We start from the raw sequence: 23,607 nt of genomic DNA on the forward strand, positions 1-23,607 counted from the left end.
GAAAACCGCACGCAAAGACTGGACGTGGAGGGCGAGGTCTTAAGCCAGCGGAACCCTAAAACCCCGTCTGAGGCGGAATGCCGCCGGGACCGGAAAGCGGACCTCCCTGACAGCACTAGGCTGAAGACTTCCGCCCCGCAGAGGACTTGCCTCCACCGCCACCTGCAAGTCCGCCCAGCTGTACTTCTGCGCAGGCTCCAGGAGTTGTTTGCTGTCTCTATGGCAACCCAGTAGCTGGAGTCTGAAGATGGGGACCAACGAGTCTACGGAGGGATCGCGGTCGCGGTCGCGGTGAGAGCCGCAGCTCTGGCTGCAGGCATAAGGGGACGAGGAAGGTCAGCTGACTTCCTCTGCTGCGCTTTTGACAGCCATGTCGTGTTTGCTTTCTTTCAGATCTTTAGACATACAGCCCAGCTCCGAAGGACTGGGGCCCACTTCGGAACGGTTTCCTTCTTCAGATGACAGTCCTAGGTCGGCCCTGGCAGCTGCAACCGCAGCAGCTGCAGCGGCTGCATCAGCTGCTGCAGCTACTGCAGCCTTCACCACTGCCAAAGCAGCTGCATTATCTACAAAGACCCCAGCGCCCTGTTCTGAGTTCATGGAGCCGTCCTCTGACCCCAGCCTTCTTGGGGAGCCCTGTGCAGGAACCGGCTTTACCCACAATATAGCCCATGGGAGTCTTGGCTTTCAGCCCGTCTATGTTTCCTGTATTGCTCAGGACCCTTGCACTACAACTGACCATAGTTCTAACCCTGGCCCTGTTCCAGGCTCTAGCTCTGGGCCTGTTCTTGGCTCCAGCTCAGGTGCTGGCCATGGCTGTGGCTCTGGCTCTGGTCCTGGCTGTGGCTCTGTCCCTGGCTCTGGCTCTGGTCCTGGCTGTGGCTCTGTCCCTGGCTCTGGCTCTGGTCCTGGTCCTGGCTCTGGTCCTGGTCATGGCTCTGGCTCTCATCCTGGTCCTGCCTCTGGGCCTGGTCCAGACACTGGCCCTGACTCTGAGCTCAGCCCCTGTATTCCTCCAGGGTTCAGAAACCTGGTGGCAGATCGGGTCCCTAACTATACCTCCTGCAGTCAGCACTGCCCCTGGGAGCCCCAGAAACAACCACCTTGGGAATTTTTGCAAGTCTTAGAAACGGGTGCCCGAGGACTATGGAAACCCCCAGACATTAAAGGGAAACCTATGGTTCGCTATGAAACTTTGCCACGGGGCCAGTGCCTCCTCTACAACTGGGAGGAAGAGGTATTAAAGTTTTGGCCTGCTTCCTTTTCTTGAAGGCTGCCCTCAGTTTCTTAGGGGAGGCAGTAGTTTACATGAGGGTGGATACCAGAAGGGATATTATAGTCATTCAACTTGGGATCCACAGAGAGCCACCAACCACCTGGATCAAGTCCCAAGCATGCAGGATGGCTCTGAGAGTTTTTTCTTCCGACACGGACACCGGGGACTGCTGACTATGCAACTAAAGTCACCCATGCCCTCCAGCACCACCCAGAAAGACTCATACCAGCCACCAGGAAACGTCTATTGGCCACTTCGAGGTGTGAAATGTGAGACAGAGTAGGCCAGAACGAGTCCATTAGTCAGAGGGAAGAAGAGGAAGGAATTTCTGGTGGGGCTGTGGATTCTCCAATGGATATAAGGGCAGAACCCCAAGGTTCTTCTTCCTTTTCTCAAGTTAGTTTCTTCTGGGCCTCCTTCTTAACCAGACCCCACCCTGCCTACCCCCCGCTGTCTCACAGGGAAGCGTGAAGCCATGCTGGAGATGCTCCTGCAGCATCAGATCTGGTAAGGGATTGGGTAAAGGGGAAGAGGGAGGGGGAGGAGAAAAATTGGGTGAGAATGGCCTTGACACCCCTCGGGCTACGTAGTAAAGAGGTGCAGGCAGAACAGGAACCCACAAGGAAGCTCTTCGAGGTTGGGTCTGTGACACACCATGACTACCGAATGGAGCTGGCGCAAGCAGGGACTCCTGCCCCAACAAAGGTGAGAACCCACCCCCCATCCCCCGCCACTTGCACCAGCTGGGCTCTGACAGGCTGTGGCCAAGTACCAAGCCCAGAGGTTGAGAGAGAGGGCTGAAGGCCAGGAGTTACTCAGTACCCTCCCTCACAGCCTCACGACTACCGCCAGGAGCAACCTGAGACCTTCTGGATACAGAGGGCACCACAGCTACCGGTGTGTGAGGGTGACTAAGTGTTGGGGGCAGAGCGGGGCAGGAAAGGTAGGGCAGAGTTGTTTTGTTCTGGCTTGGGGAGAGCGGGATCCATCCTCATCCTGGCACTCCTCCAGGGTGTCAGTAACATCAGGACATTGGACACACCATTCCGAAAGAACTGCAGTTTCTCAACACCAGTACCCTTGTCTCTGGGGCAACTTTTGCCCTATGAACCTGAGAATTACCCCTACCAATTGGGAGAAATATCTTCCCTTCCCTGTCCCGGAGGAAGGCTGGGTGGTGGAGGGGGGAGAATGACTCCTTTCTGAAGGGTGAGGACGGAAGTGGGGTATGGAATATGGAATCTATTTCTGTCTGCACTAGAGAGGTCGGGAGGAAGTTAATCTCACTGTACTTGAAGAGGCTTTACATAAAGGGTTCTCTCTTATCCCGAGACTGCTAATTTAGTGATTCTGTGAGTCACTGTGTGCATACCCCATAACCTTTCCTTGGGATTGCCCCTATCCCACACTATGACATCAGAACTTTTTTATTATTGTTTTATATTTGACCAAAATATTCTGGTTTAGATACAGATATTTACAGAAAGTAGGGAGGAAGGGGACCAAGCCAGAGAGGGACAGGTATATGTACAGGGCTGAGCTGCAGAGGGCTACAACTTCCATATAAGGTAGGTTTTTTTGTGGCTGTTTTCCATTGCATATGAAAATGTCCATTTCTGGTGTGTGCAGACGTGGTGGCCATTGCCCACCCAGGTACCAGCAGCAGAAGACTATCTGACTTGGGAAGAATGGGGGTTTACAGGAGTCCAGGAGGTCCTTTCCGCTCTCCTAAGAGCCAGTATGTTCGCATCTTTCCTTTTCCCTGGAAGTGGGAGAGTGGACATGATTCAGATGCTTCGATGTTAGTCCCTTTGTCTCCCTCTCTTTCCCTATGATTCCCATAATCACTTTCACCCTCCCTTTCCATGCCCCCCTCCCCATGGCCTGCCATCACCTTCATTTCCACATCCCCCCGAAGCTCTAGCTGGAAGCATCCTAGCTCATCTAGGGCATCCTTGGTGGTAGAGGAGACATGGATCTTCAGCGCTGGGGTGGGTGGAATGGGGAGGACGGTGGAATGAGGAATCAAAGAAAAGGCAATCAAAGAATTGGTGATACTGTATAGCACCATGCCCGACCAACCATCCCTGGGAAGCTCCCAATGCATATCTATTAGAACCAAAATATGCCCAAGGATGCGACACTAAGGAACTGTGGTCTCTCAGATTAGGAAATTGGAGGAATTATGAAAAGAAGAAAAGGGCAAGATAAATTGAGGCCAACAGTGGGGTTGAGGGCTAATGTCTTACCTTGACCATTAGACTCCATTCGAGAAGCAGTGTTCACTGTGTCTCCAAAAAGACAATAACGGGGCATCTTCAGGCCAACAACCCCAGCGCAGACTGGCCCTATGAGAAGAAACAGGTTGGGAGAGTCTGGGAAAGGTGGAGACTAGGGCTGGAGTGAGAGTCAGCCTTACCAGTATGGACCCCTATGCGTAGCCTCAGCTGGTCATGGGGTCGGTGGCGGATGCGGAAGGAAGAAACTGCATCTAGTAATGCTAGGGCCATACGAGCAATTTCTGGTGCATGGCGTTGACCATTTCGGCCTGGGAGGCCAGATACCACCATGTAAGCATCCCCAATCGTCTCCACCTGATTGAGAGGGGGATTAAAAGGTCACCTCTATTTATATCCAAGGGGATGGGAAAAAGTAGAGGGAGACAAGCTGGACACCATCATTAATCATCCTGACATCCTGGAGGCCAGAATATTGACTAGAAAATAAGTGCCATGGTCCTGAGTCTAGGGGAGAGGAGATGTCTAGGGAATCTTTAAGTCTTCTTTCTCCACCCAGCACCTGGTGAATACTCAGTAAACATTTGCGGAATGAATGAACACCCTGTCTGCAGCAGGACATGGACAAATAGGCTCTGCCATCAGGAAATGGGAAGCAAGAAAACAGGGTAACTCAAGAGGACAGAGGCTGGTGAGGAGGTAAAGCAGGCCCAGTGAAATGGACCAGACAGCCCAAACTGTCAGAGAGGAGGAAAGCAGGCATTTGATTTTGGTAATTGTGCCAAAGCTATGTAAGAGAATAAATGCCATTGTTTTAAGGAAATACACAGTGAAGTTTTTAGGAAATACACACTAAGTATTTAGGGATAAAGTAGTTATCCCTAAATAGTAGTCTGCCACATGCCAAACAATGTTAGGTACTTTCCATACAACAAATCTATTATTCCCATCTTACAGATAAAACAACTGAGGCTCAGGGAGATTCTGTGACTTACCTAAGGCCACACAGTTAGCAACAAGCCAATATTCAAATCCAGATGATTTTTACTCCCAAGGACAATAAATCCAATTCAATAACTTCAACAAAAAGTTTTACTTTTTAAAATATATTTTCCCTCACCCCACTAAATCAGTCTGGACCCACATCCTATATGATTCTTCCATGTCTGGAGAGGACTGGAGAGAAATGTTGGATAGGCTGTATTTATACTCCAGGGAGATAGGAGCTAAATCTCATGATGGTTCTGATTAGGGAAGTCAAAGGATTCACAAGAAATTCGACTGGAGTGTACAATTATAGTGCTGGAGCTACATCTGTCTACGAAGTACACTCTAGCACCAGGATGCTGAGTACCCTGGAGGGAAAACTGATCATGGGGTGGGTAAGGTGTGTGGGGTTCAGGGAGACTGAGTTTCAAAGCGGGTCTCTATTAAAGGGTCTTCTATTGAACAGCAGCCTCAGCTCTCACCTTGTAGACATCAAAGTTGTCAATTATGGCATCAAAGCAGGTATACAGGTCATTAAGAAGTGTCACTACCTAGAAGGGATAGAAAAGCAGAGGCCCTGAGACTTGTGCCCAAATTTCTAAGAATTCTTAACCCACAAGCCATCAAAAGATGTGGGAACTCTAGAACAAACTCATCTTCCCTATTATCAATGAGGCTTTCCCAGGTCCCTACCCACCCAACCCCACCCGCCACCTCTCACCCATGGCTCTCACCTGCATGGGGGTGCTCTCTGCTGACAATGCTGTGAAGCCAACAATGTCACTGAAGTAGATGGTAACACTGTCAAAGGCCTCAGCCTGTACAGTCTCTCCCCGTTTTAACTGCTCTGCCACTGAACTAGGAAGCAAGGGTGCCATATGAGCCAAACTCCAAGAGAGCAGGAGTGGAAGAGAGAGGGAAAGTGTATGTGGCTGCAGCAGAGATAAGCTGTAACAAGAAAGCTGGGCTTTTCAGGTGGGAGGGAGGAAAGTGGCTGGGAAGACATTACAGTCTAATGCAAGGTAAGGCGCACAAGTGGCGGGGGGTTTTGAGGGGAATCCCTGTGCATGGGGGCTGTCTCAAGTTGGGACTGTTTTACATACACTTGCTGAAGCAAGGGCGTGGTAGAGCAGGGTCTTAAGAAGGGATGGGCAGCCAGTAAGAAGGCAGCATAGCAGATGTGGAGACAGAATGACAGCAAATAATCTATAAGCAGGGGTGCTCCCTGTGGCCAGCAGGGTTCTGAGGGTGGGGAGGCGAGTTCTCAGGTGCCTGATGAGGCAGAGCCCAACAGAGCAGAATCCCAAAAGAAAATACAGGAAGGGGGACAAAGTCTCACTGGGGTAGAATTTGGTAGAGCAGAGCTTCAGCCTTGCGTTTTTCCTCCAGATAGGCCTGTGTGCGTTCCTCCACCAGCTTCTCCAAGTTATTGGCATACTGTTCCATGCGCAGCAGGAGGTTGTCCAATATGCTGGTGCCACCCTCCCTAGGGGGAGGCCAGGATAAGGCACTTGCTCTAAGATTCTGAAGATTCCCAGGACTTCCTATCCAACCCACCCTCTGGTCCCAGCTGCCCCACTTCATGCACTAGGACTAATGAGTCTTCTATCCCTGGGAAGCCCCTGCCCCATAATGCCCTCTCACTTGTTAAAGCGCCGAATGAAGCCCTTAATCTGTCCAAAGTCTGGCCGCTCAGCTGGGTCCTGAGCCCAACATCGCTCCATCAGCAAAACTAGCTCTTCATTCAGTTGGGTCCGGTCAATGCTTGGCCGGAAATATGGCCGCTGACCATTTCGTACCTTCTGGACAATCTCTGAGGGTGATCAAAGGTTTGGATGAAGAACAGAGTTCCCCCAGGAAGAAGAGGCTGTGGGTAGTGGATTGACTCTTACCTTTGGGGCTGAGGTCCAGGCCCTCCAAGTAGAAAGGACCACTGCGAAGTGCTATCTCCTGCAGGATGATCCCAAAGCTATAGACGTCAGCCTTCTGCATGCCTGTGGTTGGCAAGGGGTTCCCACTGAGCAGTTCTGGGGCAGTCCACAGCTTCTCTGAAAAGAGGAAACCGGCTGGCCAGGTCCCCCAAAATGGGGCACCCCCAAGCCCATCTGGGCTCATCCCTATATTACTGTCACTCCACCTCCCTCTCCCGCCATCCCTAGGTGGAAAGAGGAGCAATATAAAAAGTGGGTTGTGGGGGTGGGCCTCACTGGCATAGAGGGCATGGCTGTCATCAGGTTCAGCAGTTGATCGGAAGCTGGCCAGGCCATAGTCTGTGATTTTGAGCACAAAACGACTATCCACCACACAGTTGGAGGACTTGAGACTCCCATGCGATGAAATAATGCTGTTGTGGAGAAAGGCCATGCCCTGCAGGGTACAGATCAAGTCATGGGATTGGATCATATCTGGCTTAGAATACCCTCTCTCCATGAGATGGGCACTGGCTAGCTGTCTACAGATCTTGGGTCCACAAAAATAATAAGCTGATTTTGGAAGGCATCCTTTGCAGTTTCCACCCAAGGAAGCAGGAAGAACAGAAGAGTCATCTGTTCCTGGTATCATAAGCAGGACACAGGCACCCAGCCACCAGGGACAGGGAAAATGCTTAAAAAGAGGAATAAGTGGAGCTACAAATGACAGCCCTGGAGAGGGCAGTCAATCTTCTTGATTAGTGAAGAGAACAGAACTTGGGTGAAGACCAAAATGATATAACACCCATGGTGGCCTCAGATACCTGGCTACTAATTAGGAAGACTTGACTTGAGACCCAGGTATCAAGAGTAGCTGGATATACCAAGGAAGACCAGTTGTAAACTTTAATGCATAACCAGGCGTAGGTGGGCGAGTCGGGGCAGAGGAGGAACAAGACCTACTAGAGGGAGGTGGGCGAGTCGGGGTAGAGGAGGAATAAGATCTACTAGAGGGAGGTGGGCGAGTCGGGGTAGAGGAGGAATAAGATCTACTAGAGGGAGGTGGGCGAGTCGGGGTAGAGGAGGAATAAGATCTACTAGAGGGAGGTGGGCGAGTCGGGGCAGAGGAGGAATAAGATCTACTAGAGGGAGGTGGGCGAGTCGGGGTAGAGGAGGAACAAGATCTACTAGAGGGAGGTGGGCGAGTCGGGGTAGAGGAGGAATAAGATCTACTAGAGGGAGGTGGGCGAGTCGGGGTAGAGGAGGAATAAGATCTACTAGAGGGAGGTGGGCGAGTCGGGGCAGAGGAGGAATAAGATCTACTAGAGGGAGGTGGGCGAGTCGGGGTAGAGGAGGAACAAGATCTACTAGAGGGAGGTGGGCGAGTCGGGGTAGAGGAGGAATAAGATCTACTAGAGGGAGGTGGGCGAGTCGGGGTAGAGGAGGAACAAGATCTACTAGAGGGAGGTGGGCGAGTCGGGGCAGAGGAGGAACAAGATCTACTAGAGGGAGGTGGGCGAGTCGGGGCAGAGGAGGAACAAGATCTACTAGAGGGAGGTGGGCGAGTCGGGGCAGAGGAGGAATAAGATCTACTAGAGGGAGGTGGGCGAGTCGGGGCAGAGGAGGAACAAGATCTACTAGAGGGAGGTGGGCGAGTCGGGGTAGAGGAGGAATAAGATCTACTAGAGGGAGGTGGGCGAGTCGGGGTAGAGGAGGAACAAGATCTACTAGAGGGAGGTGGGCGAGTCGGGGCAGAGGAGGAACAAGATCTACTAGAGGGAGGTGGGCGAGTCGGGGTAGAGGAGGAACAAGATCTACTAGAGGGAGGTGGGCGAGTCGGGGTAGAGGAGGAATAAGATCTACTAGAGGGAGGTGGGCGAGTCGGGGTAGAGGAGGAACAAGATCTACTAGAGGGAGGTGGGCGAGTCGGGGCAGAGGAGGAACAAGATCTACTAGAGGGAGGTGGGCGAGTCGGGGTAGAGGAGGAACAAGATCTACTAGAGGGAGGTGGGCGAGTCGGGGTAGAGGAGGAATAAGATCTACTAGAGGGAGGTGGGCGAGTCGGGGTAGAGGAGGAACAAGATCTACTAGAGGGAGGTGGGCGAGTCGGGGTAGAGGAGGAACAAGATCTACTAGAGGGAATGCTGGATCAGAGAGAAAGTGCAGAACATCGTAAACCTGGAAAATGGACAAAATCTGCTAAGCCAGTGCAGAAGCCTAAAACTGCTGGCTCTGTGGGTCCAGAGAGGGAAAAACCTTTGCCTCCAAGGAGCTGAAAGACAGTCTTAAAGGCCGGGCTCAGTGGCTCATGCCTGTAATCCCAGCACTTTGGGAGGCCAAGGCTGGCAGATTGCTTGAGCCCAGCAGTTCAAGACCAGCCTCAGCAACATGGCGAAACCCCATCTCTACCAAAAATACAAAAATGAGCCGGGCACTGCAGCACACGCTGTGGTCCCAGCTACTCAGGAGGCTAAGATGGGAGAATCACTTGAGCCCAGGAGGTCGAAGCTGCAGTGAGCAGTGATCTAGCCACTACACTCTAGCCTGGGTGACAGAATAAGACCCTGTCTCAGAAAAAAAAAAAAAAAGTCTTAATGATGCTCCCCAAAAATGAAACCCTAGGAGCCACCCAAGTCAGTTCAGGTGAGACAGAAAGAGGATACAAGGTTCAATATGCTAACGAAAAACATTTCCGTCTAAATGTTTAGCTCTGGACTTACTTCATAACTCTAATCTCTATGAACTCTTCCTTTTTATTTCTTTTGGTATCAACAAAACTTTTGGGAATCTCTGAAGTTGTGAATTTACTTGTGTGGAAACTGTGCAAAGGATGCCTTCAAAAATCACAGGATTAGGCTTCTGGCTTTGTTGTAAATCACTTTTCCACCAAATCACTGTTCTCTCAAGAGTCGTGTCTTATATTTATCATCACACCTCTAGTTGAGCATGACATTGGCTTTACTAATATTTTTATCTCTCATTTGATAGCAAATTTTCACACACCAAAAAAATACTTTTTAAATAACTTCATGAGAATTCAGCAGAAAACCAAAGCTAGCTTCAAATACAGTGTGGGGTGATCCACTGGGATGCTCATTGGCTATGAGACTTATTTCAGAAAACCTGTCCAACTCATGCAAGATTCTATTTTATGCTCCACAAATCCATGGGCCTCTGAGTCATTTGAACATAGCTAAAACCTAGTATAACAGAAGAGTACCAAAGGTTTTTAGTACAATCTTCCTTGATTTCTCTTAGTTCTACTAGTAAATGTTCCTTTTTTAAATTTCAGTTTTCTGAACAAAAGGGCAGACATGCCAAATATTGGTCAGAGAGTAAAATAATGAGAGGAAAAACAGGAGATAAATATGTTCAGAGAGTAAAATAATGACAGGAAAAACAAGAGATAAATATGTTCAGAGACTCCACTCATTTTATGAGTTCTTAGAGGTAAAAGAGATGATGGAAAGAGACATGAGATATTTAAGACAGAAAGATAGAAACTCTCTACAGGCACAGGACTCCTTGTGGCAGGTAAAACTCACTGTCCCAGTTGTAAGCCCCAGACTCCTTGTTTACCCATTATTACCAGACCATGGGAATAAGGGGAGATGAGAGAACAGGACTTTCAGAGGACTAGAAGGAGAAAAACCACAATCAAAGAACAGTGGAAGTGATTTAAAGTGGATGAACTTTTAAGGAGTGGGGAAGACTCACCTTAACAAGGTCATTAATGAGTGAATAACGAAACATCCAGTCCAAGTTGATGCTGTCATTTTCTAGAATATCCTGGTAAGTGACATGGAATAGATTGTCTGTCCTGGTCCCACCAGCTATCACCCGGCATTGAGTCAGTATAACTTTGGGTCTATCCTTCCCACCCCTGCCATAATCTCCTACACCTATCTCTCACCTGTAAACTCCCACGAGGACAATATTCAGTGACAATGCAAATGTTGGGAGGGTCTATGCAGGCGCCAATGAAGCGAGTGAGATGGTTGAACTGAACATCTCTCATCTGGCAGAAAAAACAATGGGAAGGATAAGAAAATTGAAAGAGTTAAAAATTAGATACAGAAACTTACCACTACATAAGAGGACCTTTCTCTTAGTTGTATCTATGATTTTAAAATCATTTATAAATCAACCCCTTGCCCATCTAGCCAATTTTACTATTTCATAGTTTTCACCACTCCTCCGTTACATACATGTTTGAGTCCATCCTCTGTTACATACATGTTTGAGTTCAAACAGAACCTGCCGGGTCAGCTCAATGCGCTTCTTATTCACATGTTTGATGGCGACAACATTTCCCTGATGGTGGTAGTGAAAGGGGAAAGGAAAGTGAATATCAGAAATTCTGGGTACAAGGAAATGCTAGAGAGCAGTGGAAGCGCCCAGGAGCTCAGCGGGGCACAGAGACGGGGGTATGAGGGACAGAGGTTCAGGGGCAGAGGTGGCAGATGGGGATGAGACAGGATGAAATGGTGGGGACCAGAACAAGCAAATGACTGTTCACCTTGAAGTGACCGGTGTTGGCAAAGATCTGGTATTTCCCATGGGCTGTCATGAGCGAGCCGTAACTGGATCCCCGCTGGGGCCAAGGGCAACATGGAGGCGGAAGGATGAAAGGAACATTAGATGATGGTGGTAGTGCAGGGGCTATCATTACAAGCCAATGTGCTGGGAGAGATCCAGGGTAAGAAGGGACAGGAACTCAGAGGGAGGCAGAGGAACAGCTGAGACAAGGGCTCACCAGCGACAGTGTGAGGCGACTGCCTGCACCTTTGTGATAACGCTCTGAGTTGCCAAACTGCAGTTCTTCCCAGCGAATACGCCACAACATGCTAGCCAGCTCCTTCTCCAGCATCAGCTTTCTGTAAGGACTGCACACCTCAGTTGACTGGCAAGCCGAATCCTGCCACCCCCAAGCCAACAGCAGGGTTGCAGGGGCTTCCTGCAGCTCCTGAAGCTGCAACTGTTACACCGGAGAGACAGGGCTGGAAGATAAGGCTGCATTCTCGGCATATCTGGCACATGCCCTATGCCCACTAACAAACACAGAGATTGGGGGTGAAAGTTCTTTCCTAAAAGAAGACCAATGGAAAATTCACCTTTGATCTTAACCCCACTGAAAAACACTAGTTAGTATATCCAGTCTAGGACCAAAAGTGGAACAAACACCTAGGCTAAGCGACAATTAAAGAGAAAGGCTAGAGAGGAAGATGCTGTTGGATCTAAGAGACAACCAGCAAATTAAGAAACCTACTACCCTATCCCACGTTATAGGGACCACCTGGCTTCAGCCAGAGGTTGTGTGGCAATGGGGGCAGGGAGTAGGTCAGCAAGAAACCCAGAACTCACCGGAAAATTAGGAAACTGGAAACACCAAACATGATGAAGGTGATTCCTGTGCCCAGAGCCACAATTGCCAGGGTTGAAAGTGGAGCTGAAGGGGAAATAGAGACCCTGAGGAAGACTGTGTGCGGACTTGGCAGAATGGAGAACGGGGTGCATAGGTGCATAGACAGACTCCTTGGGAGTAGGAAGAAATGAGGAGGGAGGGATGCAGACGTAAAGGCAGAAGCACAGTTAAGAGTGGAGGGTCAGTGAGGGTGGAGGCCATGAATGGAAAGCAAAGGGAGGAAAGCTGCTCCCGGTCCCTGCACACACCCACTTTTATCACAGGATGGGTCGTCCAAGTCAAAGGCACAGGGGGGATTGTCCGAGGGAGGAGCCCCCTTCACCCAGGGAATAGGCCGTCCCGTCCACCAAATCTGCTTCTCAGCTCCCGAGTAGTGGGCTGCAGGCTGTAAGGAAGCAAAAAGCTGGGCCCACAGGCGTGCTCCCACCAGCCTCCTCCCCAGACCCCAGCTGTTTTGCTGCTTTTCTCCCCAGCCTACCACCCAGCCAGGATGCAGTGCCAGCAGAGAAAACAAGTCCCTCATCTAGTAGTTTTGGTTCTGCCCCCACTGAACCCTTGAAAGCTGGATTTTGCAGGGCCACACTCTCTTCCCTGCCTCCTCCCCCATCACCTGAAAGTCCCCAGAATCCAGGTCTCCCATGGCCCAGAGGACAAAGTCAGTCTCCCGGTCATTGTTCTTGTCCATGACAACCAGCCCAGTTACACCTAAGACAGAAAAGAGTGTCCTTTCTTTGAGGTCTACCCTGGGCTCCTCTCCCACTCACTCATGCCTACGGCTCCCTCAGAGTCTACCCTTCCCCGATCTTGAGGTGTGGGCACCTCTGCCATATTCACTAACCCCCACTAAAGCTGTGGTGACCCTAACATCTGTTTCTTCTTCAGCCCACTCTATTCCTGACATCAGCCCTCAGACCCCCATTGACCCCTCTTCATTACCGTGATATCTTCGTCCCTGCATCTTCTCCACAATTCGAAGTCCATCCTCCCGGGTGCCTCCTTCCTGTATTGTCTCATTCAGGACTTCAGCATATAGCAGGATCCCATCATAGAAGCAGCCAGCGATGAGGTTCATCTGGGGGTGGCAACTTCAGCAGTACTCTCCAAATGTCCTGCAAGGCCCCTTCCCCTCTCTCTGGGGTCTCCCTTCTACCTATTCTCTCTTCTGGTTTGCTTTCTTCCCTCCTCTTATTCCTAAAGTGCCATCCCTTCCTAACTACTCCCTAGGGCAGAAGGAAAAATCCTGGACGGAAGCGGAGACCCCCCAAAGTTGGGCTTGCTCCACAGCCAAGACTTGATGCTGAGTTTGGGAGAGAAGCCCTTCCCCAAAGCTTGACCTGACTCTGAGGAAGGGAGAGATCTACTTACCAGGGAAGGGCCCAGCTCCACACCAAAGTCTTCCCGGGCTCTTATCAGCAGACGATTCTGGAATTCCTGATACTCAGGATTTGGGGGTTCTCGGTACGTGATCACCAATACAGTCTGTACCAGCAGCATATGGGGAAGAGTGAACAGGATTCAAGATAGGCATTAGGGGAAGAGAAGATGCAGGACAGGGAAACTTGGTAAAATATACATGATATAAAATATACACAGGTGAGTCTGAAGGCTTTGAAAGGGCTACTGACCTCTGTGTGTGTGTGTGTGTGTGTGTGTGTGTGTGTGTGTGTGTGTGTGTGTGTGTGTGTGTGTTGTGTTTCATACATCTGGGAAGAGGGAGTGGCACTCCTCCTGAAAGGTAGATAGGACTGGTTCTGGGAAGGTGGAAACTGGCAAATAATAGTCAACCCCATCCCCAAAGCCCAGCCCAACATCTTCCAGAGCTCCCTTCCAGCATCCAGGTTTCTGCCAGGCCACCACAGCTCACACGGCTCCTCTGTCCCTTGCTTTCTGGGTATCTGCTTATGACCAAGGACAACACCCACTAACAGCTCCTCTCTGAGATGTTAATCACTGTTAATGTCATCAGTAAAATACTGACATTGTCATTTCGGCCACTTGAACACAGTGTCTCCGCCCAGTGAATTACAGAGATTTCAGGCCCTATGACAACTGAGGGAAATACTTTGAGACAGTGATTCCACCTGTGAAAAGCTGTGTGCTCATCCATTTAATGTGTGGAACACCTACCACAAATAGCACTGTCCCGCTTACTGAGTAATAGATGTGTCACAGGGACAAACACATAGTCACATGCCCACACACATTTCACAGGTAAGCAAATGACACATGTGATCTCAGACATGCACACATCTCACTGGCGCATGAGTCAGCATCTCTGTCTCTCACCAAAGTGCCTGCTTGGCTCCCATTAGTCTCACACATTTCCCCTTCCTGAGCTGCTGGACCTCCCAGTCTCAGGCCCTGCCTCAGGCCACATAGTCACTGAGACCAACCTCTGCTCCAACAGGAAACTGGCATCACAACTTCAAGGAAAGACTTCAGTTCAATATATTTTATGAAACATGACTTTGTGAAATGATAATTTAAAATCCGGTCATTTCTCCCAGTTTTGTTTATTCTTGTCATAGAAAGTACATGTGGACCATAGAGATACGCTGCACTAGACACATCACATATGGCCTATTATGTATCAATTCATTACAGATAGGAAATAATAAAGTCGATTTCTAATATGCATTCATTATATTAGACTGCAGCTTGCCTCAAGATATCATTATTCTTTCTAGAGCATTTGGCTGCCTGATTACACACTTCTAACATTCTCCCAGTCTCAGGTAAAATTTTTTTAAAAAGAGAAGGCAACTGAGGAAAGGGTTGAAATAGTTCATTCAGTAGCACCTGTTCCAAGAATAAAATAAAGAGGTAGAATATTGTTGACAAGCAATGTAAAAAGTCAGGAAAAGGGCGAGAAAAGATCAGGTTCAACACAATTTATATTTCAATAAAGGCTGATGATAGGTTTTTAACACATTTTTAACACTAATTCTCAACACTAAGTTTGGCTGGTTTGCTAGGCTAGCAGTTATCAAACTTTTGGTCTCACAATCACTTTACACTCTTAAAAATTATTAAGGACCCCAAATAAAGTTTGTTTATGTGGACTATATCTATCAATATTGACCGTCTTAGAAATTAAAACTGATAAATTTTGAAAACGCAAGAACACACAAGCACACCTTCCATAGCTGTCCAAGTGATGACATCATCATGCCATGTAACCTCTGGGAAACTTCACTACACAATCACAAAAGAACAAGCGTGACAAAGCAGATAAGATCTTTGTATTACTTTTAAATAGTTTTGACCCCATGGTCCCCCTAAACTGCTATGCTAGAACTGTTTTTGCTGTGGTTACTAGTTGTAGTTGTAGTACCAAAAAACAAAAATGAAAAACCAAACCAAAAAAAAAACACAACCTCAAACAGTTTCTGTGCTTGCTCAGGGGTTTGAGAGAAAGTGAAGGAGGATAATTGTGTCCCACTTCACAGTGGACCCCAGGTGGAAAAAACAAGCAAAGTCCGCCACCAATGGGTGCAGTGGTGGGTGGGTGCCAGGAGCACACCTAGGAAATGTGCACCCTCAGGAGGCACCTGCTTCTATCTGTGGACCCGCCCACTGAGACTTGCCCTGGCCAACTGGAGAGTGGTCAACAGTGGCCTAACGAGACAAGTGGTCTCCAAGCCCTTGGTTTAGTGCTTTCTTCCATTCTTGCCGCTGGTGCTCCCTGCGTGTAACCCAATCTCATGCTGGTCATGTAGGTTGTGACCTCCGCCTGGGTTTCTAACCCTGTAGTCCTCCATTGACCAGCCTGGGCTTCTGGATCCTCAGAGCCTGGTCATTGCTTATTTAGTTCCACTCAATCTTTTCTTCCCTATCCTGGTTGATCACCTAGTTTACATTACTTGTCAGCTCTACTCCTGTCTAGGTGAATTCCTCATCCTATCCCCCTCTCCCCAACACACCCCTAATTCAATTCAGCAAATATGTGTTAAACACCTACTACATGCTAGACATATGGAATATGAAGATGAGCATGATCCCTGACCTGGAGCAGCTAGTGGCTAAATGGGAGCGAAAAATCATATCAACATACTTGATTTCAGAGCTCTCTCCCCAGTAGCCAGTATCGATACGGCATGAGCTAGGGCCTTTCCTTGAGCATGATACCCTCCTGGAAAAGCTGTGGGCATCTGTGTCGAGGCCTCCTTTCCTCTATTGCCACCTTTTCCAGGCTGGCCTGGTCTGGGACCTCAGAGGGCCAGTGTCTCTGGGAGAAGGGCTCTGTGCTCTTTCATCCTTGCTTGGCTGTAGCTAACTGCCCAACTTCCCTCAGACTCTCCCCTGCTTCCGCATTGGAAGGTGGGGGGGGGGGGGGGCGGTGGGGCACCTCATCACCCCTCAGCCCCACCTACCCAAAGCCTTGAACTTCCCATCAGCATATTCCTGGCTGCCTAGTTCCCTTCTCTTGTGTTGCAGCAAAGGTTCCCTCTTTATTTCTCTGTCTGAATAATGCCCACAGTGAGGGGGAGAACTGAGAGTTAATTGATATAACTGATTATTGGATGACTAGATCCCTCCTCTCGCTACCCTTAATGCTGGGGACCCTTGGCTGGGCAATAATGCTCACAGAAGAAAGTGAGGCTTTTCTTCCACAAATAGAATACAGCCAGCAAGGCGCAGTGGCTCATGCCTGTAATCCCAGCACTTTGAGAGGCCAAGGCAAGAAGATCATTTGAGCCCAGGAGTTCGAGACCAGCCTGGGCAACATGATAAGACCCCATCTCTATAAAAAATAAAAAATTATCTGGGCATGGTGTCATATGCCTGTAGTCCCAGCAACTCGGGAGGCTGAGGTGGGAGGATTGCTTCAGCCTGGGAGGTCAAGACTGCAGTGAGCAGCTGTGATCACACCACTGCACTCCAACTTGGGCAACAGAGCTGTCTCAAAAAGAAAAACGATATAACCGGGAAGGTTATGGAGTGCTCCCATCTGAGAGGGTCACAGATCTTCTGCAGTCCACACCAGCTGAAGTACAATCCCCTTGTTCTTCTCTTTTCATAGCACTCTATTCCTTTCCTCTTTATGTTTTAGTAACAATCACAATATATTCCTACATTTGTATTTATTTGCTTACTTATTTATTGCCTGCCCATCCTACCAAATGTAAACTCCAAAAAGGCAGGAACAAAGTCTGTTATGCTCTCCCTTGCATACCAGTACCTAGCACAGTTCCTGGATATGATAGGTGCTCAGTAAATACTAATGAAATGAGTCAGCCTTCAAATAAATCAAACACAGACTGAATAATATGGTTAGTTCTATGGTAGATGGAGTTAAGCAAAACAGTAGGAAATTCAGTCCCACTTAGGGATTCTGGGATCATTTCCTAGAAAGGAAAATAACTGGTATGAGTCTTAAAGAATATGGAAGCATTACCCAGACAAAGGTGAGAAGATTGTTTTAGGAAAACATTATGGCATAAACAAAACCTGCCCTGCCACTGCCCATATTCAAGTGTGACAGTCACAGACTCATTCTCAGGCATGCAAACAGCTATGTCATTCTCAGTCAGACACACACTCGTCAGTCGCAACCAAATATATAATCACAGCCACATAAAACCTTACTGGAGAAGAATGGCCACCCAGGTCCAGCCCTTATACACAGCTACTTAGAACCAAATAATCCCAGAGTTTAAAGGACTTTAAGGTTATCCCATAAGCCACCTCCAATCCTTCTTGGAAAAAAGGAGGGATATGGATAAATACACGGGAAACACTTATATGCAAGGTTAGTAAAAAAGTGGCGGGGGAATCAGGGGAAGATTCATGGGTATGATTTTGAGAGGCAGATATTTGGGATGAGGGAAGGAAGAGCATTCCAGACAAAAGGAAAAAGAACATAAAGGCACAGGGGCAGGAAGGCCCTGGGGTTGGGGGAACTCAGAGGCGTGGTAGGCTGCAGTTCTCAGCATGAGGGTACCAGGAGGTGAGACTGAAAAAGTGGTTTGAGAACAGACTGCAGAAGGTCTTAAATGTCACAATAAGGAGTCAGAATTTTATTCTCTAGAACACAAGTCACTGAAAGTTTTGAGCAGGAGTGAAATGAACAGAGTCATGCCAACATTCCCCACAAATTTTCTGAAATCTGAAATGCGTTTCTTTCCATTCCTGCTATCATCACACGAGTTCAAGCCATATCACCTCACCCCCTTCTAATCTGTTACAGTTGGTCTCACTGCCCCAGGTCTCCCCCTCTTCTAATCCTGAATTCTGTCACTACTGTATATTTATCTCCACACACACACACAAAAAAAGTCAAGGACCCCAAATTCAAGTCCTAGTGCCTTAAGACTTAGAGCTCTCCTTAATCTGATTCTACCTTTGCAACTTTATTTCCTGTATCTCCTTTAAGTGAACCTCTCATTCTTGTCGGGTCAGTATCTTCTTGGTCTCTCAAACACGCCCATTCCTATCTTTTTCTCTTTGCTCAGGATGCTTGGATCTCCTCTCCCACTCTGACTATGAATATGACATCTATCATTAAAGTCACAATAGGGTCTCACTTCCTGTGTAAAAGCCTTCCCTAAACACAGCCCACACTGACTCTTCCTCCTCTGAGCCACTAAAGTTCTTAGTGTCTGTTCCAGGACACATAATCATATCCTTTCTCAAACTTTGTCTGACTGTACCAGAACGATGCCTCACCTCTCCATAAAGGGTGGAAGCCCACCCAAGGGCTAGGATCAGATCTTTTCCTGAACTTTTCTCCCCCACAATATAGCCTACTACTGGCACTTAGGAAAGTCAGGGTTTTAGGATTTTGGAGGCAGCCAAAGTCAGTCTTGGCAGCAAGCACACTAAGAGTCACAAAAGTAGAGAAGTAAGAAAGGGTGACACTAGACTCAGAATGCCTCTGTTCATTTTACTCCTGTGGCTCACAATTCCTGCCTGGTTCCTAGGGTTTCTTTGGGGTCTTGTGAGAGAGAATTTCCAGCGAAGCCCCTCTTCCCCCTCCTCCTTCAGATTTGGCTCAAATGATACCTGAAAGGCCTCTCTGAGGGCCTGGGCCTGTTCCCGGGTGCGATTGTCCTGCCAGGGCCGGCCTGTAGCACGTGTGGGGCCTGCACGGAGACTCTCCCCAAAGACATCCAGGTAAAAGAAGACATAATCCCCATTGGTCAGATTCTCCCTCTGGGCCTGAAGCAGGATCTCATGCAGCATCTCCAGAGGGCCGCAGATATACACAACTGGGAGCAGGTACATGACAGAGGAGCACCCTGAGAAGGTATCCAGGTCCCCCACACAGCCCCCTCTCTGAATCACTGGGATGTCCCTCTTCAGCAAGAAAGAGAGTGCCCTAACCTATCAACCCCAAAGCAGATGCTCCCCAGCCCACCCCCCTTGGAGTCCACCATAAGCACCCTGGGGCCATATGGACCATCTGGCAGAAGTCAGAGCCTGTCCAGACCCCAGAGGAAGGGAGCTGTCACTCTCAAGCCCCTCCCTTTCCCAGAGCCTCCCTTGCTGCTCCCCACCCAACCAGCCTGCTCTCTGACTCTTCCCTGCCCTTCCCTGGGCTCAAAGGCACAGACAGCACAGATTTCTCAGTATGAGCTTTATCTGTCTTTCCCAAATCTGCTGAGCCCTGAGTCCGTTCATGGAGCCCTCATTATTTTTACACCACCAAGGGGTCTTGGCGCCCAGTCTGGGTGGTAGCTCTGATCATAGACAGAGCACATTTCAGAGTGGCTGTCAATCACATTCACTACTCTAGGGCACAAACATTGCTCCCGAAACTTAATATCCCCTCGTTTTCATATTCCACCTTGATACAAGGCTTCACCCCTCATGCTCTCTTCTTCCTTGTTTGCATCTGCCTAAGGTGTTCACAAGCTCCCATGATGAAGCCTTGGCCCTCTCACAGGTGCTCTGTCCACTTGTGCTTCTTGATCCCAACCACCACATACAGCTGCTCAATGCCTATCTCCATCTACAGTTCCCCAGTGCTGAGCTTTAGGGACACAGCGACCCTCCTCCCCTGACCCTAAAATAGCCCGGGCCACACTCACTGCGCCCGTTGGCCCGGATGAAGTGGGTGGCCTGCTCGGGGCCCCCTGGCTCTCGGGCATACACCTGGTGCTGCACACTGAGGTTGCTGCCCTGCAGGGCCTCAAAGACGCCCTCGATGGTGAAGTAGTGAGGTCGGTCATCTGTGCGAGCATCCAGGTACAGCAAGGCAGCACGGGCAGTCCAATTGAAGTGCCCGTGTAGTGTCACCACAAACTCACCCAGCTTGGGAGCAGAGGGGCCAGTGCGAACCAGGGTACGATAATGGTCATTCTTAGCCGAAAAACCAGAGGCCACAGCACCCGCAGTCAGCAGGGGAAGGCGCCAGTGGGAGGCAAAGCGGGCCACAGAGGCAGCAGGGTACACGCAACCGGGACCTAACAGCAGGTCGGGGTCATGGTACAGCTTGAGGTCCACAGCGCTCAGCGGTGCCAGGTACTCAGAGCAGGCGCCTTCCAGTTCGGAGCTGACAAACCGCAGGTCCACGGGCAGTGCCCGGCCCAGAGCCTCCACAGCTAGTGCCACAGCGGGTCCCACCCGTGGCCAGGCCCAGGCATAGCTCAGGTTGTGTTCTGGCAGCACCACCGCCAGCGTCAGGTTCCGTGCCCCGGGAGGACGCACCCCACCTGCCAGGGCTGCCACCAACAGCAGGAGTGATGGCAGCGCCATGGGGATAAAGCAGCAGCCCCACCGCCCCCAGAACTTGGGGCTGCTCTGGCCTACAGGGGAGACGCGAGTACCCCCCAGCCTGGAGCCTGGGGAAGAGGGCCAGGAAGAGGAGGAGTAGGCTAGGTAGGCTGGGATGCAGAAGGTGCTGGGGGCCGGGGAGAGGAGGGGGAGATGGGAGGAAGACGGGGGGCGGGCAAGGAGTGGGCTACCAGCCTAGGGCAAGGACTGAGGACTGAGAGCGGGGTGGCAGGGGGAGGGAGGGACCGAGGGGGCCTGCGGCCAGGATGGGGACAGTGCGAGGCGAAGAAGCCTGATGAATCTAAAGCTGAGAAGGAAAAGGGGATCTGGGACTGGGATGGGGTGGGGGTGGGGGGCGGGTGGTACAAAGAAACGGCCTGGGGGAACCTCACAGCTGAAAGGGCCGGGAGGGCAGGAGGGCGCTGCGCCACATAGGACCAAGGGGGTAAGGTGGGAGGGTGCCCGCGCCGCGGAAGGACTGGGATCATGGGCAGGCGGGGAGCGAAGCGAGGCCTGGGCCGGAGGGCAGGGGAAGGCAGGGGTAAATCTCCCTGAGAAGGATTCTCCCGGAGCTCCTGCTTGGACTAACGGGCCCGGGCGCTGGTCCCATCCGGAGCTACGGCGGCCCCGCCCGTGTCCCCGCTCCTCTCTGCTCCGCTTCTCCTGGGCCCCGGCGGCCGGCGCTGCCCGGCGCTTCCTCCCGCCCCCCGCCTGGGCCCCGCGCGCGCCGCTCGTCCGGGTCAGGTCGCCTCGGCCCGGCCCGTCTCCGCTCGCTGCGCCGGCGGCCGAGTGCGACTCCCCCGGGCAGGCCGCCCGCCCCCGCCCCTCCCCCGCTGCCCCTCCTCCTCCCTCCCGGCCCCACCCTCCGGCGCCGGCTGCCTTCCTCCACCCCCCACCCGGGCGCTCGGGACCGCCAGGTCCCAAACCCACCCCGGTGAGCACTTAGGGGCTCCGCACCAAGGCCTCGCCGGCCAGCAGGGTTCCCGGGCGCTCCCTCACTCTCAGGGCCTACCCTGGTCTCCCCCACGCCCCTGGTCCCCCTGCCGCCCCTCCTTCCATTTCCATCTCACACACGCCAGCGACCCCAGGGTTTGTCCTCTCCCCCTCGCTCAGCCCGCTCTTCTTGGGTCTCCGCTCTGAACTCCCTGAGTCCCTCAGTGGTTCCAGGCTCCAGGAAGCAGTCGAGGATCCCCAGACGTGTGGTATCCTCACCAGCCCCCCCACCTAGCAAACCATAGCGCCCTCCCGACGGCAGTGCGGCTTACTCCACCGGGGACCATGCCCGCTCCCTAGACGGGCCCCTCCAGCAGCCAGGGGCCCCTGCGCTACACTTCCCACCAGTCCTTAGAAAGTCCACGAGGCTCCTTCTTGCTTGGGACTCAACCCTCGGCCCCCCGCTGTCTCCATGCCCCCTGCCCTCCTCGTGTCCTCAGAGGCCCACCGCAGCCCGCCCGGCTTCCTCCACACCATCTGCTCAGTCAGGGCCTCGATTTTCTTTTGTCTCATGCACAGCACAGGCTGGCGCCTGGGGAAAGCCTGTAACGGACCGGCGGGACACTCCCCGCAGTGGAAGCCCATCCACGCTCTCCTGGGGTTCCACCTTGCTCCCAGCTTCCCTTAGGAAGCTCTCCCTAGGGCCCCCATATCTGGAGTGCCAATCTGACCCCAAGAACAGCTTGTGAGGGATGATCTCATGGTGGCTGAGAGGGACTGCTATGGGACCTTGGGGATTTTTCTCCAACTGTCATAAAGGACATGCACATAAGCCCATTCTCTGCCCGCGCTAAGAGCCACGGTTTCTCTCCCACTTCAAGCTATTTCTCCAGAAATCACAAGCTGAGAGCGCTCCTGGAGCCCTGGAGTGGGGTGGGAGTGTGTAGGGCGAGGACGGGCATGGTTTCCCTGAGATGAAGGCGACACCTAGTGGTTTGGTGGGGGAAATTAAGGACAATGCCACTTTATCCTTAGGCACGATATTTATTGAACACGGGCTGCCTAGCACAAGCTGTACCTGTGAATACAAAGAAAGCCGAATGATACAGCCCTTACCTTTGAGGAACATGCATTTGCAATCCCTGGGGCACAGAGGCCAAGAGCAGGCCGTCCCTAACAATGTTCTTGCCTCAAGCCCAGTAGAGATGGAAGCCTCAGGACAGCTCCTTCTTTAACGCAGAGGGGTGGTAACCCTAGTTCCAGGCTCCCAATACTGCAGTGAAAAGGAATTTTGTCCTATCTGGCCAAGGCAAAAAAAAAAAAAAAAAAGGAACAGTCAAAAGAATGACGAGACAACATGAGAAATACTTTAGACCAAGTCAACCAAATAGAATAGTTGATTTTTAAGCAACTACACATTGTTTTATGAGACAAGCAAATCCAAAATGACAAAATTCCTGAAAGAATTACAGAATGGCAGGGCTAAAAGGAATCATATAAATATATTGTTTAGCCCTCTCATTTAAAGATAATTGAAAACCAAATCCCAGAGAGGAAGGTCGCAGTGTCCTTACTTGCTCCTCTCCCCCAATCCCACATGGCTTTTTAGTTGCAAAAGAGAGATTAAAATGCAGGTTTCATGGTCTCCAAGGAGAGGCTCTTTATAGATATTTTGCTGACTCATGGAACTTACTGTAGAAAGCTGTGCTTACAATATAATAGCCACCAAACCCAGGCGAGTCTCTCTGGAACACCTGCAGCCCTCGGTGCGGATCGTGTCTGCAGCCCTCGGTGCGGACAGCCACCACTGTCACCCAGACTCCTACGCAAGTACAAGTGCATCATATGTCATTATTCTGAACATTAAGGACAATTCTTCATTATGTTAGGGATTAAACATTCAAGCATCTTGCCTTTCCCTTTTCCTCCCAATTGGCCAGTTAACTAGAAAGTAGGAAGGGGCCAGGCACAGTGGCTCTTGCCTGTAATGCCTATAATCTCTATTAAAAACCAAACAAATCAATCGGATATGGTGGCACGAACCTGTGGTCCCAGCTACTTGGGAGGCTGAGGTGGAGGGACCACTTGAGCCCAGAGGATAGAGGCAGCCTGGGTGACAGC

The 23,607-nt window shown here is 50.7% G+C and overlaps 2 protein-coding genes across 6 annotated transcripts; one reads left to right on the top strand and one right to left on the bottom strand.

The window, feature by feature from the left end:
- The first annotated feature begins 119 nt into the window (after positions 1 to 119).
- Positions 120 to 4,336, top strand: SPAG8 (sperm associated antigen 8). 2 transcript variants are annotated; one of them, XM_055351589.2, is made up of 7 exons: positions 120 to 291; positions 394 to 1,237; positions 1,362 to 1,536; positions 1,738 to 1,783; positions 1,867 to 1,981; positions 2,111 to 2,173; positions 4,073 to 4,336. In XM_055351589.2, exons 1-7 carry the CDS (start codon positions 248 to 250, stop codon positions 4,091 to 4,093), a joined length of 1,308 nt encoding a protein of 435 aa, XP_055207564.1. In that variant the 5' UTR covers positions 120 to 247; the 3' UTR covers positions 4,094 to 4,336. The 2 variants fall into 2 exon arrangements, with proteins under 2 accessions (XP_055207564.1, XP_004048055.1); XM_004048007.4 differs by having other exon boundaries at positions 121 to 291; positions 2,288 to 4,336.
- NPR2 (natriuretic peptide receptor 2) lies at positions 2,687 to 21,365 on the bottom strand. Of its 4 annotated transcripts, none has more exons than XM_004048004.5 (22): positions 19,869 to 21,365; positions 18,841 to 19,046; positions 13,201 to 13,314; positions 12,772 to 12,907; positions 12,446 to 12,540; positions 12,088 to 12,220; positions 11,775 to 11,859; positions 11,167 to 11,287; positions 10,930 to 11,004; positions 10,647 to 10,724; positions 10,324 to 10,428; positions 10,128 to 10,199; positions 6,708 to 6,867; positions 6,393 to 6,548; positions 6,145 to 6,313; positions 5,840 to 5,986; positions 5,235 to 5,358; positions 4,983 to 5,051; positions 3,696 to 3,870; positions 3,526 to 3,624; positions 3,171 to 3,262; positions 2,687 to 3,038 (listed from the first exon to the last, which is right to left on the bottom strand). In XM_004048004.5, the coding sequence occupies exons 1-22, from the start codon at positions 20,533 to 20,535 to the stop codon at positions 2,973 to 2,975; spliced, it is 3,144 nt and encodes a 1,047-aa protein (XP_004048052.1). In that variant the 5' UTR covers positions 20,536 to 21,365; the 3' UTR covers positions 2,687 to 2,972. The 4 variants fall into 4 exon arrangements, with proteins under 4 accessions (XP_004048052.1, XP_018888860.1, XP_018888862.1 ...); XM_019033315.3 differs by having other exon boundaries at positions 11,167 to 11,296; XM_019033317.3 differs by lacking the exon at positions 10,930 to 11,004 and having other exon boundaries at positions 2,692 to 3,038.
- Between the last annotated feature and the right edge of the window lie 2,242 nt (positions 21,366 to 23,607).

This window comes from Gorilla gorilla, chromosome 13 (assembly GCF_029281585.2).
Source record: "Gorilla gorilla gorilla isolate KB3781 chromosome 13, NHGRI_mGorGor1-v2.1_pri, whole genome shotgun sequence".
Lineage (NCBI taxonomy): Eukaryota > Metazoa > Chordata > Mammalia > Primates > Hominidae > Gorilla > Gorilla gorilla.

What these genes read in the sequence shown, in the direction of transcription:
- SPAG8 (XM_004048007.4), top strand. Translation starts at nt 248, where the DNA reads ATGGGGACCAACGAGTCTACGGAGGGATCGCGGTCGCGGTCGCG. An exon ending in CTCCTGCAGCATCAGATCTG is followed by an intron (nt 1,784 to 1,866) that starts GTAAGGGATTGG and finishes CGGGCTACGTAG; the next exon opens with TAAAGAGGTGCAGGCAGAAC. An exon ending in AGAGGGCACCACAGCTACCG is followed by an intron (nt 2,174 to 2,287) that starts GTGTGTGAGGGT and finishes GCACTCCTCCAG; the next exon opens with GGTGTCAGTAACATCAGGAC.
- NPR2 (XM_019033315.3), bottom strand. Translation starts at nt 20,535, where the DNA reads ATGGCGCTGCCATCACTCCTGCTGTTGGTGGCAGCCCTGGCAGGTGGG. An exon ending in GTCGCCTCACACTGTCGCTG is followed by an intron (nt 11,005 to 11,166) that starts GTGAGCCCTTGT and finishes CCTTGGCCCCAG; the next exon opens with CGGGGATCCAGTTACGGCTC. An exon ending in CCTGGACCTCAGCCCCAAAG is followed by an intron (nt 6,314 to 6,392) that starts GTAAGAGTCAAT and finishes GATCACCCTCAG; the next exon opens with AGATTGTCCAGAAGGTACGA.